The sequence below is a fragment of the Gymnodraco acuticeps genome, unplaced genomic scaffold (assembly GCF_902827175.1).
Source record: "Gymnodraco acuticeps unplaced genomic scaffold, fGymAcu1.1, whole genome shotgun sequence".
NCBI lineage: Eukaryota > Metazoa > Chordata > Actinopteri > Perciformes > Bathydraconidae > Gymnodraco > Gymnodraco acuticeps.
This window is the reverse complement of record NW_022990271.1, coordinates 5644850-5662796: the sequence shown is the minus strand read 5'-3', so window position 1 is coordinate 5662796 and position 17947 is coordinate 5644850. Positions and strand designations below refer to the sequence as shown.

Below are 17947 nucleotides of genomic sequence, written 5' to 3'. Positions count from 1 at the left end.
ATGTAAATGAAATGTTCAGGTGACAGTTATGCATGCAGCCGTCAGAAATAAATAAAGGTCTGGGTTTAAAATACAGGTGCATGAAATAAAATACCAATTTTCAGTTCATTCAAACTCCACAGCTTTTATCTCATTAGTTTAGAAAGAGAATGAAGTTTAATATGTTTGGAAAGTTGACCGTGAATGTACTTAATGAAGCGAAAGTTGTAATATATTTACACAAATCCTCAAACTGGACATTACATTAGTTTTGGTAGAGGGTCAGGGTGGAAAAAGATGTGTACCCAGAATGTAATGCATTTACAATTTGATCCCATCAAAGAATCACAAACGGCATCTCATAGTGTTAGTTACAATACAGTACAACAATGATTCACAAAATGTTTACTGTCGTAGAGGAAAGCTACATACGAAGAAAATACATCCTTCATTGAAGAATCAACTGATAATTATGGAGGAATAAACACAGTGAAGAATATTTTCTTCCATTACAGAATTTCCTTTTTCAACATGCTATATATTTTTTACAGTATGCAACATCTTCCAACCATCACGTTCATTGTATGTAAAGTGAATTCCCCGTCATGGCTGAAGGATCAGTAATCGACCGGTGGCAGCGTCACCATCTGGGTGAACTCTTCGTAGTTGACGGTCCCGTTTGACTTGACTTTTGCCTCTTTGAAGAGTTCATCCACTAGACGAGGAACACAGAAATCAGCTTTGTAAGTGGAATTGAAACGAAAGAGCGATGCCTGAAAATGTATTGTCTTCCACTTCAGAACGCTCAGGGGGGGGAGCCTCATACAAACTGACAGACCCTTCAAAGCGTAGAGCTGTCAACATCCCTAACCTGCATGCTGAGACTGAGTGTGGTTCCTATTAGCGAAAACTGAAATGTTTCACCTTATCATTGGGGATCAATTAAATCATTTGTTAACATGAAGACATTATTTATTTTGTTACTCACCAGAGAATACCAATATACTGTAAACCTTTTATGAGGAGTGTTAGTATCAACTATGTTGCTATTTTTAAAATGTGGTGTAATGTACAATTTTGAGTAATAAGTAAAAAAGTACTTTCTTGTATAGAGTAAAACAAGTTACTTTAATATATATACTACTACACTGAAAAAACTGAAACATTGACTTTAAATGTATTATGTCAACAGATTTCACATAACTATATTTTTTCAGTGTACAGCAACTACTTTGCTGTTGGTCATTTTGTGCTTTTTTAAATTTAAATTTGTAACCTTAAATGCAGGACTTTTACTCATTAGCATTTTTACACTTTTCAAGTGCTACTCAAGTAAAGGTTATGAATACTTCTTCCAATACAGAAGGTTGTTTTACTCAAACATCATAAGCATGTATCATACTGAATCATAATACTGAAATAAATCACTGCTCTGTTAGAGATGCTGCATGTCAATTAGTCATTATTTTTCAAACAGACATTTTTAAAATTCTTTAGCAACAATGATCATAGTGTCTTCAGTATAATCACTTACAGCTTCAATAGTTTTGGATTCCAACAACTTGATGGATGTCCCTCCCCCCCACTGAGAAGCTCTGCACTTCAATTGAATATGAACTGCTTTGTGTGCGCAGTACCCATCCAGAGGAAATACACTGACAGTACTTTAAGTACTTTAATCTTTGTGTTGCTTTGAAGCATGTTACTATGATTGGCAGGTCTCGGGCTTTGAACAAATTGCATCAAAATCAATCCCTAACAACTAACTGGATATCAGCCCCCCTACTTTCAAAATGAAGGACTATCTCTGCTATCATCACTTTACATAGGAAATCAAACGTCAATGTTCAGATGGAAGTGGAACAACCACTCTACCCTTAAGTGACAGCGAAATAAAAAATCAACGCTAACCATTCTTGAAATATCTTATTATATCACCAGAATAAATCCCTCAAAAATAATAACAGTGACTGCTTTAACTCTAGTAGAAATATAATTTTAAAACTCATGTTTATGTTGGACTAGAGCTTTCCAATACAGCCTGGTGGCATTTAAGTCTGTTTTCAGGAGGATACACCTGGAGATACAACCAGAACATGAATTACTGTAGTAAGGTTGAATGTATATGAAATGGAGTAAATAATCAAAGAAAAGCTGCTTTACCCAAACAACTCATTGGACAGCTGTATATAGTGGATTTAAGGAAGCTGCTTGCAAGTCCTAGGGAGATAACTGAGCTGAAGTGTAAAGCCTGATTCACTGTAGTCAGTGAGTGACACATGAGAGGGCGGTCCACTTTGTGAACTGTGATCTGAGGGCCCCAATAGATGCCATTCTCTTGAATATAATTACTATTGTATTTTGTAATCTCATGAATACAATTATCAATTCGATTTTAATCCCTGGAAGTTTGACAATTACGGCTACCCTTAAGTATTAAGGACAGAGTTAATGTAACTCTTCTTTAACACATGCACGGGAGTTTGAATGAAACGCTGCATTCAAGTCTAAATGTATGTACGGTTATTAAAGGGTGTTCACATTCATATTGGATTAACAGTGTAAAACTCTAATTTTGTAGAATGTAATACAAATGTACATGGTTCCTCAGTTGTAACACCTTTCGTTTACATTTGACCTCATTAAAAATACAGTAGGTTATACAGCAGAGCAAAATAAACTTTACAAACAGTTACATACTGCTCAGTTACTTTGAACCAGGCATCCCTCACTGTGTATTATGGTACTGTATAATAGGATGTATTGATTACATAGTAGACTTTAACCTTTAAGTTGTTGCTCTGAATCAAGTCAACAGCTTCCTCTTTCTGCTGCTAGATGTTTGTCATACATTCTACAGATTTCCATCTTGAGTTTACTTTACCTTCTTTGTTGGTGAGTTTCTCCCCCAACATGGTGAGCTTGGCCCGGAGCTCAGAGGCCTGGATGTATCCTTTCTTCTGTTTGTCCGTCATCCTCAAGGCCTCCAGGATTTCTGCCTTGGGGTCTTCCTGTTGCATCTGTCTGTGCATCATCGTCAGAAACGAAGAGAAGTCCAGCTCACCTGTCTTTTCTAAACATGAATTATATCACAAAATCATGAGAAAATGTGAATGAAATGACAAGTTCGGACAGGAATGATCAGCATTTTTAAAACGGAGAGTTACATGTGAGGTTGTTTTTGTCTGTATTTATTTCCAAGGTCTAAGAATACAGGAAGTCTTTTGGACAATAATTTTATAGAAATAAGTATGACACACTTAAAAGTAGGTTTTTACAACAAAAGCAGCAGATACGAGTACTATACATGTCATTTGATTATTTTGCTTTTCCAATTACTTAACTTAACAATCATAATGACTATCATCAAATAAATACGAGTTTTTCAAATCATGTTCAGTTGGATTTCTATTTAAGCAACAAAAACCATGCTAACTATACTCATAGACAATCAAACAAAGTAAAAGCGGCTACTTGTATTTGATATTTGTACTTTACCAATTTTGTGAACTTGTAGATGTCTTTCGATTTCACCGAACGTGGGGCTTGTACCCAGGCAGCGCATAACTGTGATCAGGTCTTTGGCAATGATCTTACCCTTTTGCTTCTTGTCATATAAGGAGAAGCACTCCTTGTACTCTGCATGGGGATACAAAATGATGCAACACATCAGTATAGTTATTTTCATTGTAATATTTAGAAGAAACACTTTATCTATCATTCAGTAGAAGGTTCACTTAAAAACATTCAAACCACAGCACAGGAACATAACAGACTGAAGGGCAGCCTTTGTCCCTCATGCTCTTTAAGTAATTATTTTCAACAACAAAAAACATGTACTAATCACTAATGGATACATGAACAATACTTGGTAAGGATGACTGAAACATAGTTCATTTCCAATATCAACAAAACTAAATGGAAGCTAGAAAAGAAAGTGCTGTGGATCCGTCTTACCATTGATTTGAACTGGAGTGAAGAATTTAGCCTGCAAGGTGACAATAATATAGTTTCAACACTGCCACATACAAAAATCGATTTTTCTAAAAGGCTTAATGGAAAACTTCTTTGTCCTTACCATTTTTGCGACAGCTTTGTTTCCTTCCAGGAAAAAGTTTGCTGTGGTCTGCGTCACCTGTCCCTCCACCTCAGTTTAAAGTCCACCACCTGTAAGCTTAGGTAATATAATATGTGTTGCTGTGGAAACACAGATACCAGATCCACAGTGCTGCATTGTCCTTTCCCTTTCCCCCCCACCTCTCTCATAAAAGGAGAACCAATTACCTCCTTACGATACTAGTGTCAGTTATAGTCCGTATTTAGAGATAGTTCATTTAAAGCACCTTTAAAATAATGTCGAACAAGGTGAATTTAAGGTAAAATGTGAATAATAACCAGAAACAGAATATTAATTTTCCAATTTTAATAAACATAAAAAAATATGTGAAACAAAACCAGTGAGAAACCACTAACTAAACAGTATTTTACCAGCAACAGAAAAGGAAACATATTGTACAAAACAGTAACAAAGGACATTTTACATTAAGAACAATAACTCAACATGTAAACAAAGAAAGGATCAAATCAACAAACACAAAACATCGGTTTAATAAATCTTTCTTTTCTATCTCAAAAGTAACCTCATGTTTCCTTGACCTTTTGAACAATCATAACCATCTGTACAATAGACTTTTCATTGTGAACACTTTTATATTGTACATTGCTTAAACACATCATGTCAGAAATAGGTAATACGGAAATGTAAAAGTTCACAGCTCTCATGTCGATGACTGAACATATGAAGCTCATCTATATCTGACAAAGCGTGAGACCTTGAATACCTGAGAGAATGTTTTTACTCAAAACTAAAAAGTCACAATTAGATTTAACATTCACTTCAATACTGTGTTCTTTCTCTTTTGGTAACAATATTATATTTGATCTTTCTCCAGAACTTAAATGTATCTTTTTATTTTTTATATATCTAAACTAGTTTTTTTTCTAACTAATTTCAAGGTGTTATTCTTCCAACGGTACCACTTATCTTTATCCTGTTATTGAGGATTGTTCTGTGTAACATGAATGAATTATTCATATCTTTTTTTCTTCTTCTCCTTTTCATTCTTAAGGGCCAGAGAAGGTGACAATAACCGGGCGTGCATTTATTGAACAACCATGAACACTTATTTCAACCTCAAAGCATTCAGTTGTTGATTTATGGAATTATTTGATGAGCTTATGCAAGGTAAGATTTATTTTTAAATGTTCTAGTAAATGTATCTACATACACTGTATTATTCACCTTGATCTGGATCATAAAAGGGTCCACTTTGTCCAACCGCTTGACTGGTCTATAGACAACCTTTTCCCTTTAGCAGATTATCACTGTCCTGGTTTTTACTCCTTCAATAAAATAACAGATACTCTCCCTGTAGGGCTTATTCAAGTAGATAGTTATTAAAAAAAAGCTTTCAGAACCACCTGTTTCAGGGCTTGGAAATGTTTTAATTGGATTAGAAAAATTAGGAATCTTAAACATGTATTTAATGTCAGCGCAGACCTATTTATAAAATCAATCATGGCCACAAAATGGTCTCAAGATGCAAGAGGTGTAACAGATCTGATTACATATATAAATTCACATCAAACTTCCCAACTGCTAAAGTCTGAGTATCAATAAAAAAAGAAAATAAAAGAGACAAATCTCTTCTTAATATATGGCTGAAGCCAGCACAACTTTGAGCGTAGCAGTGAGGTTTGAGTGCAGTAATGTTGAGTGCAGCCTTTACATTTGTCACAGGAAGCTGCTGAAGAGAGAGAAAAATATGCGTCATACAAATGTAAATGGTATCTGATTCAGAAATATGTTTTATCTAACAGAGGTGTACACACCTGGACAGATGTAAAATAATATAGTTTCACTAAGCAGGTAATTACACAAAAACACTGCCACATACAAAAATCGATTTTTCTAAAAGGCTTAATGGAAAACTTCTTTGTCCTTACCATTTTTGCGACAGCTTTGTTATGTTTCACACAGGCTCTGCCCTCTACTGGACTCTATGGGTACTACTCTCTATCATGCTGTGCGTGCTTTCACCTACTGAGTTTACGTAAACGTAGCCGGCCAATCGGGGCGAGCCTACCTGAATGCGCGCGCAGGCCCACAGTATATAAAGGCGGCTACACCTGCCGCCCACTATCCTTTTTCTCTTCAGACGAGCTGACAACCGAAGAGTTAAACGAACGCAGATTAGAAGATTAGAAGAAACGAAAAATAGACTCACCATTACTGGAAGCTCGGCCATGCACCTGCCCTGGTTTGATCGCGGGCGCCGGTCTCCACCACCTCTGCTTAGAGTGTTTGGGCAGTGGCGCCAGCAGGGGGGGCCATGGCCACCCTGATATATTTGTTGGCCCCCCCACCACACACACCGCCTCGCCAGTCACGTATGCGTATTAGTTTATCTGATATTTAACAACAAATACACAGCCAGTGAGTCGCTTGATTTGAGCTTCCAACACTCACACTGCAGCCCCTCCCTCTCCCTCTGCTACCATGGTAACACTCTGATACTCGGCGCACCACTCTGAGATTTGCACAGACGGCAGCAAAACGTTTCTTTCTACTGACTGGACTGAAGTTGACAAAAATCCACCAGACTTCTAGAAGGTAAGTCATATGTATTCGTTGCCTGTTAAGCCCCACAACACTTTAGGCTTTAGTTAGGTAGCAAAAAACGGAGATATGCTTACCTTTAGCTGTTATTCTGATCAAAATGTGTGTTCAATGGCATTAAAACGAGAAAAACGCTGGAAGACCTGGAAAACAGGCTCGGGGCTCAGTAAAGGCTGGCTTGACTTCAGGTATAATTCGTCTGTAAACACACTTTGGCGGCTATCCTAGTTAGCGTTAGTTTAGCTTGCTAAGCTAACGTTAGCTGATGTCGGTATGCTGGGCTGGTGTAATGCGTAGGCTACTATTAATCACTGCTGTGTGTAATGTCAATTTGCAGAAAATGAAGAGAAAGTCAACAGACATCTCTTCTTATTTTAAGAAGAAGATGAGTAAAGGAGAGACAGAGCTGGCAGGGGAGCAGCAGCATAGGGCTAGTGAGGAGATGGCCATACAGTACATGCTAGAAAGTACATGTGGAACTCTGTTTTGTAAAAGTGAAACTAAAACCTAAGTACAGTTTTATTAATGTGATTGTGACCTTTTTAATCATTTAAGTCTTCTACACACTTTAGGTCTGCAGCTCCTTCAAAATGAAACGAGAATCTATGCAGTTTTTCCTCTTCTGTGTTCTGAGGTTATGAGCCGACCATTAGTCAAGTTTGTTTTCCTAATGTTCTGTATGCTAATTCAAAAAAAGGGTAACCAGTTTGTTTATAAAGTATATACATTTTCAAAACAAATGGAATACAAGCTATATGTATAAACTCCAACTCTGTATCAACAACACTGTTGTATAGCTTCAGTTACATACTTGTATGTGTGTAGATTAGAAAGAGGTAAGATAAAGGATCTGCAGTATTTTATGAAGTATTAATCGTACAAAGGTCAGTTTTATACAAGTAGAAGTGTGTATTTACCTGGCTGTCAGTAATGGCTACGCCTCTCTATTTGGACTGGTAGATCTCGGCAGACTGGCAACTTTAAAAGTAGCTCTCGGTTCAAAAAAGGTTGGGCACCCCTGGTGTATAGCATAGTGGGCGGCGGGTGTAGCCGCCTTTATATACTGTGGGCCTGCGCGCGCATTCAAGTAGGCTCGCCCCGATTGGCCGGCTACGTTTACGTAAACTCAGTAGGTGAAAGCACGCACAGCATGATAGAGAGTAGTACCCATAGAGTCCAGTAGAGGACTCCGCCTGTGCTTATATAACTAGGGTTACAATACGTAACCCCCTGTTTCCTTCCAGGAAGAAGTTTTCTGTGGTCTGCGTCACCTGTCCCTCCACCTCAGTTTAAAGTGCACCAGCTGTAAGCTTAGGTAATATAATATGTGTTGCTGTGGAAACGCAGATAACAGATCCACAGTCCTTTCCCTTTCCCCCCCACCTCTCTCATAAAAGGAGAACCAATTACCAGCTTACGATACTAGTGTCAGTTATAGTCCGTATTTAGAGATAGTTCATTTAAAGCACCTTTAAAATAATGTCGAACAAGGTGAATTTAAGGTAAAATGTGAATAATAACCAGAAACAGAATATTAATTTTCCAATTTTAATAAACATAAAAAAATATGTGAAACAAAACCAGTGAGAAACCACTAACTAAACAGTAATTTACCAGCAACAGAAAAGGAAACATATTGTACAAAACAGTAACAAAGGACATTTTACATTAAGAACAATAACTCAACATGTAAACAAAGAAAGGATCAAATCAACAAACACAAAACATCGGTTTAATAAATCTTTCTTTTCTATCTCAAAAGTAACCTCATGTTTCCTTGACCTTTTGAACAATCATAACCATCTGTACAATAGACTTTTCATTGTGAACACTTTTATATTGTACATTGCTTAAACACATCATGTCAGAAATAGGTAATACGGAAATGTAAAAGTTCACAGCTCTCATGTCGATGACTGAACATATGAAGCTCATCTATATCTGACAAAGCGTGAGACCTTGAATACCTGAGAGAATGTTTTTACTCAAAACTAAAAAAGTCACAATTAGATTTAACATTCACTTCAATACTGTGTTCTTTCTCTTTTGGTAACAATATTATATTTGATCTTTCTCCAGAACTTAAATGTATCTTTTTATTTTTTATATATCTAAACTAGTTTTTTTTCTAACTAATTTCAAGGTGTTATTCTTCCAACGGTACCACTTATCTTTATCCTGTTATTGAGGATTGTTCTGTGTAACATGAATGAATTATTCATATCTTTTTTCTTCTTCTCCTTTTCATTCTTAAGGGCCAGAGAAGGTGACAATAACCGGGCGTGCATTTATTGAACAACCATGAACACTTATTTCAACCTCAAAGCATTCAGTTGTTGATTTATGGAATTATTTGATGAGCTTATGCAAGGTAAGATTTATTTTTAAATGTTCTAGTAAATGTATCTACATACACTGTATTATTCACCTTGATCTGGATCATAAAAGGGTCCACTTTGTCCAACCGCTTGACTGGTCTATAGACAACCTTTTCCCTTTAGCAGATTATCACTGTCCTGGTTTTTACTCCTTCAATAAAATAACAGATACTCTCCCTGTAGGGCTTATTCAAGTAGATAGTTATTAAAAAAAAGCTTTCAGAACCACCTGTTTCAGGGCTTGGAAAAATGTAAATTGGATTAGAAAAATTAGGAATCTTAAACATGTATTTAATCCCTCCTCCCTAAAGAAGTATTACAGTGTTGGTTATGAGCAGTGAAAAGGCTCAGTCATTCCTCATCACCAGCTGTATGTCAGTGCAGACCTATTTCTAAAATCAATCATGGCCACAAAATGGTCTCAGAGGTCTCAAGATGCAAGAGGTGTAACAGATCTGATTACATATATAAATTTACATCAAACTTCCCAACTGCTAAAGTCTGAGTATCAATAAAAAAAGAAAAGAGACAAATCTCTTCTTAATATATGGCTGAAGCCAGCACAACTTTGGGCATAACAGTGAGGTTTGTGCACTTCTACAGCCGTCCTCAACCATCCGTCAACGTTGAGTGCAGCCTCTACATTTGTCACAGGAAGCTGCTGAAGAGAGAGTAAAATATGCGTCATACAAATGTAAATGGTATCTGATTCAGAAATATGTTTTATCTAACAGAGGTGTACACACCTGGACAGATGTAACTCAGTGGTCCTGCTTTATATGTAAGGTGTAGTAGGACCAGGGCTCTGGCACGTAAATGAGTCCGGGGTACTTGTTGCGTAGCACCGGGTCGCTCCACAGATAGATCACCCACAATGCCACCAGCAGCACAGTAACGCTGAAACTACAGAACAGGAAGAGACCGTTGCTGTCTGGGCTGAGGCCTTTACGCTGTTTGATTATCACCACGACAACCATTGCAAGGAAGGTGAGGAGAAAAAGTTCAGTGATTTGTCCCTCAGTGACCAGGTACCTGGAAGAAAATGGAGAAAGAAATGTCATAAAAACAGAGGCTTCTAACTTTTATTTACAACCGAAACCTTGGCAAAAACCCAATAGAGCAGTTTTTCTGTGAACATCTGTTTTACAATGATAATGTTTGATCATGTTTTACCTAATAATTGCTACAAACAAAGCCATATGGTGGAAATTCATTCAGTTCTATATAAAATAGTTGTCAAAATGGGGACTTAAATAGTTTCTTTCAAACTGACTTGCTATGTACAGGACCTTTTGTAAATGTTTCTGCAAACCTTCAACTGGCAATCATTGCACAAAAGAACAAAATGTCCAAACGCTTCTGAACAAAAAATACAAAAAAAAGCACACAAAAAACGCAATGCCAAGCATTTGCTTGCTTAACTCTTCGTTCAACTTGATTGTTGCTTCTGTTGCTTTACACACGACCTCCATTAGCCTTCTGAGAGAACATAGTGCCCCTTTTTTCATGGACTGGAAAGGCATCTCTAAAATTAGAATTTACTAAGGAGACCAACCGTTTCATTTCTCTTTAAAAGTAACGATAACACAAGGTTCATTAATTGACTGACTCCTAATTCTTTATCAAAACCATGTAATCTTGGACAACATGCACAGATGGTCTCACAGAGTTGAGGAGGAGGAGACTGACCAATAGTAGAGGGAGCTGGGTCCTAGCAACAGCCAACCAGAGACAGGAATCTTCTTCTGTTCCCTGGCCTTGGTGAAGCAGCCGGTGAAATAGATGAACAGGATAATGAAGAAAGGAATATACCTAGAATTGAATCAGAGGCAGAAACTGTCAAAAGGACTAAACCAGTTAGAGTTGAGAAGGTTTTTTATAAAGGGATGATGACAAACCTGGCTGCACAATACCTGAGCCCATAGCATTTGTTTTTAAACTCAGTACTTGTTGATTATAGGAACACTTATTTTTCTCTTTAAAGATAACTTAACTCAGTTTTATGAAAAGTTTTGGTCAGAAAAAGAAAAACTGGCTGATAAAGTTTCTCAAATTAAACTTCTTGAAGAATAATGAATAACTAATGTACCGTGGCAGCAGACATTTATCTGGCAGGTTTGAGTTCAAATTATCATCGGGACGCCGCAAGCACAGCTTCCCTTAACCACTTTCAAAATCAGTGTATCAAACGGCATGACCTACAGAAACAGTTCGAATGACAAACTATTCTAACCTGTGATTTTGTCAAACTAAATAAACTTACGGTGGCCCTGAAGTGCAAGACACCACAGCATTTCACAAAACACAACAGCATTTCACAAAACACAACAGCATTTCACAAAACGCCACAGCATTTCACAAAACGCCACAGCATCTCACAAAACACTACATCATTTCAGAAAACACCACAGCATTTCACATTGGACGGAAAGGGTATTCCTTTAGGGAGAACACTTCTTGTTTGTGATTGGACAGAGCTAGCCAGAGAAGCACTGCTGTGATTGGTTGTTTTTGCTGCCAGTCAATAAATTACGCTTCGTGATTGGCCCAACACATCAGCCGTTAGCTGTTAGCACACACTCAGATCTCACAGCTCCTAATATCTGTTCAGAAACTGGACAAAAGTTAAATGTATACAAAACACAGACTGTCTATGTCATGGCGAATACAGTCGCTGCTTTATTTATGTCTGTATAGGCGCATTCACACTGCGGTACTTTTCCCACAAAGGTTCATGTGAACTTAGTTCATGTGAACTCTTTTATCGCGTTCACACCAAAAAGAGCCGGTACTAAAATGAGTTAATGTGAACCTTTTTACCCCCTCGAAAGTCCCTGCTAGAGAGCAGGGACTTTCGACCGGCTCTTTTGTGAGAAAAGAGCTATATTTCTGATTGGCTGGGCGGATTACAAACCACGCCCCGTAAAACTCCCAAAAAGTTTTGTGAAGCCGCCATTTTATTATCCTCGCATTAGCATTATTAGCATTAGCCCAGCGCAGAAACGCAGAGACTAACTTATGGCAACACAAAATAAAACATGGGAGCGGTGGAGATGAGGAGGTGTCGGCGTTCTGGCGATTTACTCGGAAGGCTTCAGTAGAAGCTGCTGGGACTCCCAGCAGCTTCTACTGAAGCCAGTCCCCAACTCCGGGGACTTCCGGCGGCAGTATACGCCGTGAAGTGGTTTGCGGCCTGCCAGTAAACCCAAAGCAGAAGAAGAACAAGTGACGTCAGCGGCTTCATTTGCCTACCCCAGGGACTTTTTCCAGTGTGAACGCGATCTGTACTTAGTTCATGCGAACTAAAGAGTTCACATGAACTAAGTTCACATGAACCTTTGTGGGAAAACTACCGCAGTGTGAAAGCGCCTTATGACGTTGTTGTGAGTGTGGACGGAGCAGCTACAGGTTAGTTTAGCCTGATCGATCCGATTCCGATACGATTTACATGGAGATACCCTCTCCAGCGTCTTGTTTGAATGACAGGAGTAAACACAGAATTAATGCCGAGTTTCACCGCGGCTGTCAGATGTGTTTGCTCCTGTCAAACAAGAGGCGCTGGAGAGGGGGGCGGGGCGTATCTCCATGTAAATCCTATGGGAGATTCCAACTACAACAAAATGAACATATTTGACCGTAATTTAATTGTAATACACGTTTCAAAGTGATGCCGAAGTAACTACATACTGATAACGGTTAGTAAAAAACATGAATTAACGCTTTGACAAGTCTACAGATAAGACGGCAGGCGAAAAGCTTTTAAAACGCGTGTTTTCTGAATGGAATCGGATCCATCAGGCTAAACTAACCTGTATAAAACTCCCCCATTACTTGGACTATTCCTTGAACCCCCTAGCATAAACCCGAATGGTTTTAACCACATTGCAGCACTAACGTGCACCTGTTGTCATAACGAGATCGCCACACCAGTAGCATCGGACAATCGGGAGTTGGTTGATTGATTGATTGATTGATTGAAAAGTTTATTAACAGCTTGTATATTGGGTACAGTACAGTACAGCTCAAAACATACAATTGTTAAGGGGATGCAGACCAGAGAAAGACTTTCGTCTTGTTTACATCAGGGTCCCCCATTTCCAATTCATCATGTCATTTAAGACATATAAGATATATTTGACATACAGATGGCTTATTTACAATTTACATACAGGTGTTTTTTTTACATACAGATTGCTTATTTACAATTTTCATTTTAGATTTCGTTCTAATACCTAACCGGACATTTAAGACATACCAAGTCTACAGATATACAGTTAGTAACAGAGTCTAAAATGCGAGTATATACATAGATGGGGGGGGGAAGCTGTCCATTGAACGACAGGTTGAGATTTGTACCATTACCGGGGCCAGTTTTGCAATGCTCTCCCCCGAAGGTGCTCTTTAAGAGAGGTTTTGAAGGTAAGTATAGTTTTACTTTCCTTTACAGTTGTGGGAAGAGCGTTCCACCTTGATGTGGCATAATTGCGAAACGTGTATTCCCCCTTTTTTGTGCCAAATCTGGGTTTCACATGATTTGTGGAGCTCCCTCTGTGGTGTTATGATCATGGTATTCCTTGACCTTTGGGAAGAATTTTGACATGTACATGGGTACCATAGAGGTGTAGTGGATCTTGTAGACCAGGCCCATTGCAAGTAGCTGTACTCTGTCGTCTACTCTAAGCCATCCTAGGTTGTCAAAGTGGGCAGAGGTGAGGTGGGTTCTAGATGAAAGGTCAAGCAGTAGTCTGACCAGTTTATTTTGCGATGTTTGAAGTTTTATTTGTAGCGCCTTGGAGGTGCTATGGTACCATGACGTGCAAGCATAGTCATAGTACCCTTGAATGAGTGCTCCTGCCAGAGTTTTCAGGGTGTTTTTGTTTACCAGAGAGGAGATCCGGTATAGGAATCTAGTTCTTTGATTGACTTTTTTTATTACATTGGATGCCATTTTGTCACAGGAGAGGTTTGCCTCAAGAATAGATCCTAGGTATGTAATTTCCTTCTTACTTGTGACAATAATGTCACCCACTGCAACTGAGAAGTCGTCGGATTTGCTGAGATTATGTTTCGAACCGAAGAGAATGGACTCTGTTTTACCCAGGTGTAATGATAATTTATTATCGGCGAGCCAGGTGCAGATTCTGCCGAGCTCGGAGCTGAGGGTTTTTTCAACCTGCAACCCGTTCCTGTCAGAGACCAGCAGGGCTGAGTCGTCCGCAAACAGGAACAAGTTGCAGTCACATGCTGATGACATGTCATTTACATAAATTAGGAACAGTAACGGACCTAATATGCTTCCTTGTGGAACACCACAGCTCACTGGGAGGGGGGGGGACAGAGTACCGTTTACCTCCACCATCTGTTCTCTCCCCTCCAGGTAGGATTGCATCCAGCTCACCGATAGTTTATCAAAACCAATTGCTTTTAGCTTGTCAATCAGAATGGGGTGATTGACAGTGTCGAAAGCCTTTTGTAGGTCCAGCATCACCATGCCGCAGTACTTGCCCTCGTCCACCTCTTGTTTGATGTGGTCGCTCAAATAAAGAAGGCATGTGTCAGTGGAGTGGGATGTTCTAAAGCCAGATTGAAATTAATAGATTAGTTTCTTTTCCGCGAGGTACTTTTCGACCTGTTCATATACTATTTTTTCCATGACTTTCGAGATGGAGGTAAGTATAGAAACAGGGCGGTAGTTGCCTGGGTCCAATTTGCTGCCCTTTTTGTGCAGGGGGGTTACTCTTGCAATTTTGAAGTCTTCGGGTACTTTTCCCTGTTTTATGGAGAGGTTAATTATGTGAGCTATGACTGGTGAGATGGCGGTTGCTGTGTCTCTGAGGAATTTGGAGGGGATATTGTCGTGGCCAGTGGCCTTGTTAGGTTGGAGGGCGCTCAGTTTAATGAGTACCTCTGCTGTTGTTACCCTTGCTAGACTGAAATCATCTTTGCGTACCCCTAGGTTTTTGTAGTAGGTCATGATGTGATCTACTCCAAAAAGCCCTGAGTGGGAGGGTAATTTATTTACAAGAGTTGTGGCTATGTTTGTGAAAAAAATGTTCAAGTACTTGGCCACATCCAGTTTGTCTGTGATGAGCCTGTTATCTGTCTTTATGTTTGAGTTTTTTACTGCAGCCAAGCTGGTTATTGAGTAATTTCCAAAGTTCACGGGGTTTATTTTTGTTTTCCTCAGTTTTGACATTGATGAAATTCTTTTTGGCAGTTTTGATCATGGAGCTTACGTCATTTCTTAGTCTGTTTCTTTCAATTTTGAGTTCAGTCACGTGGGCCTGGAGTTCACTGCTCGTGCTTTTGGAAAGCATTGACTGACTTTTATGAAACTCAGAGCATTTTTTGTGTCTGGTTTTCATGGCGGTCAGTATGCCGGAGTGCATCCACGGCTCAGCGCGATTTTTTACCCTGGTTGTTCTTAGGGGGGCCAAATCATTGAGTATTGCAGAGAATTTGTTTTTGAAACCAAGCCATGTTTCTTCAACTTGTGTACCACTGAGCTCATCTGACCAGTCCAGGCTCTCCAGTTCTAGGTTAAAGGCCTCGCTAGAGTAGTTTTTGAGGTCTCTAGATATGACTGTTTTGTGACAGCCGGCCCTTTGTTTTAGCTTTTTGCGGGTACAGAATATTATATAATGATCACTTAAACCGCATGCTATAACCCCTTTACTGGAGATCCTGGACTTGTCAGAGGTCAGAATGAGATCAATGGTAGTTTGTGTTGTTTCACATACCCGGGTGGGTTGGGTGATTAGCTGGCTGAAGCCGTGCAGATCACAAATCCTACTGAAGGACTTGAAGACGGACGTGTCTTTAAGTTGCATATCCGTGTTCCAGTCTCCAATAATAATTGTCTCTACATCCCCCACATCAGCCAAACACCCATCTAATGTATCATAAAAGTCACTCTGTTCCGATGGTCTATAGATTGTCCCGACTATTACAGATTTAGCATTGTCAAAAAGAATTTCAACCCACACAGATTCAATATGTTCATGATGCAGGTCAGTACGGTTTTTGAAATTTGTGTCTTTATGTATGTACATGCAGACACCACCTCCATTCACGTTCCTGTCCCTTCTCACTACAAGATAATCTTCAATTTCAATCTCTGAATCTGTAATGGAATTGTCCAATTTGGTCTCAGAAAAGCATAATATGCTTGCCTTACCGTTCATGAATAGCTGCCTGAGTTCAGCCAGTTTGTGTCTCAGGCTGTTAGTGTTCAGATGAAAAATATGTAGTCCATTTATGTTGCTTAAATGCACAATGTCGTCAGCTTGCAGATATTTGTCTTTGTCCGGTACAGCAACCGGCTTGCCGTGGTGTTTGGAGAGGTGGGGTGGTGGTGGTGGGGGGAGGGAGGCTCCGTTGTAGCTTTAGCCGTTGATATGCTAGCAGGGTGGCTAACAACATGGCGGATATTTGTTCCCTCGGATCTCGGTTCTCTTCCTCTCGTCACTGCCTCATGCGTGTCTGTCTGCCGAGGCGTCCCCGGGGGAATCTCGAAGTCTCCGTTAATTCCTCGGTCTCCGCTGTCTCCACGGTCTCTGTTGTCGTCGCGTAGTTGTTGTTGCAGCGGAATAAATGCTAGTTCTGATGCTAATTGTGATGCTAGCTCCTCGAGCCTGCAGGACTGGCTTCTTGTCTGCACCGGGCCCGGATTCAGATGGATGTCTCCCGCTAACAATAAGACCAAGACGATCATACTTCTTCGGTCTAGTTTGCCTGACGGGGGTAAGTACTTTCGCGTCGGGTTTGCAGTTAATAATGCATGAATGCTTGCACTTCCAAAAGCGAGGTGTTTCCTTTCCCAGCCGTTGAGAAGGTAAAAGTCATTGTGGTTCATTTTATCCCCGCTTTCATTACTCTCCTTCTCTAAGTGATGTTGCCTCATTGATGAGTTGAGGTAGGAGTCTGTTAGAAATTAAAATCAATGTTGGTATGGCGTAATTTGAATTAAATACACTATTTAATTTAAATCAGTTTTATTCTGAAAAACCGGAAGTTCACTAACTATTAACTTAATACTTTTATTCTGAAAATTCTTCATTTCCGGTTAGCATTAGCATGTGGCGAAATGCTGCATTTTCAAACCGTGAATCAAAGGTGAAATGACATGTGATGTTGTACACTGAGCACACTGAGCACACTGGGTTTAGCACTCATTTATTACCGCTGAATAACGTTTATTAGGGAATGTTTAAATAACCACAGACACCAGAATGATATAATTTAACAACAGAAAAAGGCAGAAATTGCATTGGACCCGCCCCCGACCAATAGGAGAAGACCTCCGATGACAACAGGAAGAGCAAGCCAAGGATTGACCTCTTTCTACCGGGTGACCTGGACTGACCGGGCGGATGAGGAGAACGCCTCCACTCGCACATTTCATTTTGTACTGTACACCACCACATCTTTTGTGTAATTAAATGCTGTTAACTTTTATAAGCTTCCCTTGACTCTTTTCAGTCTCTCCTGCCTTCGGGGTTATAGAATACACTAACATGGCGTCCCTGGGTGGGCTCTGAAGCGGGATAGAGCTGGAAGAGAGGGGAATGCTGCAAGCTAACTAGCATCACACTAGCCTGCAGAAAATGAGTTTTTGGCTGGGCCTAAACGAAAGGTGAGACAGTTACCTGTTTAATTCCGTGGTGATTGCGAGTGGTGTGGAGATTGTATATAGTGTTTCTATTCGTCTCTGTTGTATCTTCGGCGCCGCCCGATAATGTGAATATTACATATTAAGACCTTCTGGTGAGGCAGAATTTTATCTGGGATAGGGTTCACATTGTGTTAAATACCTCTGGGTAGGTACCAGACCTGATCTGTTTTACACTGGACTGGGTCCATTCATGTTAGTCTATATGTTCGATGTGTTAAACCTGCGTAGTCTGGTTTA

General features: G+C 39.6%; 2 protein-coding genes across 4 annotated transcripts in view; both read right to left on the bottom strand.

The window, feature by feature from the left end:
• Positions 1-104: 104 nt before the first annotated feature.
• Positions 105-7931, bottom strand: calml4a (calmodulin-like 4a). Of its 2 annotated transcripts, XM_034221139.1 has the most exons (6): positions 7894-7931; positions 5986-6006; positions 3937-3967; positions 3478-3618; positions 2864-3052; positions 105-694 (listed from the first exon to the last, which is right to left on the bottom strand). In XM_034221139.1, exons 2-6 carry the CDS (start codon positions 5986-5988, stop codon positions 597-599), a joined length of 462 nt encoding a protein of 153 aa, XP_034077030.1. In that variant the 5' UTR covers positions 5989-6006; positions 7894-7931; the 3' UTR covers positions 105-596. The 2 variants fall into 2 exon arrangements, with proteins under 2 accessions (XP_034077030.1, XP_034077029.1); XM_034221138.1 differs by lacking the exons at positions 5986-6006; positions 7894-7931 and adding an exon at positions 4058-4149.
• A 261-nt stretch (positions 7932-8192) lies between these two features.
• Positions 8193-17947, bottom strand: part of LOC117549325 (ceroid-lipofuscinosis neuronal protein 6-like) — a 30337-nt gene continuing 20582 nt past the window's right edge. Inside the window, exons 6-8 of one of the 2 annotated variants that reach the window (XM_034221137.1) lie at positions 10726-10848; positions 9783-10068; positions 8193-9697 (exon numbers count right to left, since the gene is read on the bottom strand). In XM_034221137.1, the coding sequence (XP_034077028.1) occupies positions 9798-10068; positions 10726-10848 (394 nt within the window). In that variant the 3' untranslated portion in view covers positions 8193-9697; positions 9783-9797. The remainder of the gene's footprint in view (positions 9698-9782; positions 10069-10725; positions 10849-17947) is intronic. The other variant, XM_034221136.1, reaches the window with a different exon arrangement.

Excerpts from the sequence above, each read along its gene's own strand:
- calml4a (XM_034221139.1), bottom strand. Across the intron at positions 3,053-3,477 it reads TCTACAAGTTCACAAAATTG|AAAAGACAGGTGAGCTGGAC; the intron begins GTAAAGTACAAA and ends ATTCATGTTTAG. Across the intron at positions 695-2,863 it reads GAAACTCACCAACAAAGAAG|TGGATGAACTCTTCAAAGAG; the intron begins GTAAAGTAAACT and ends TTCCTCGTCTAG.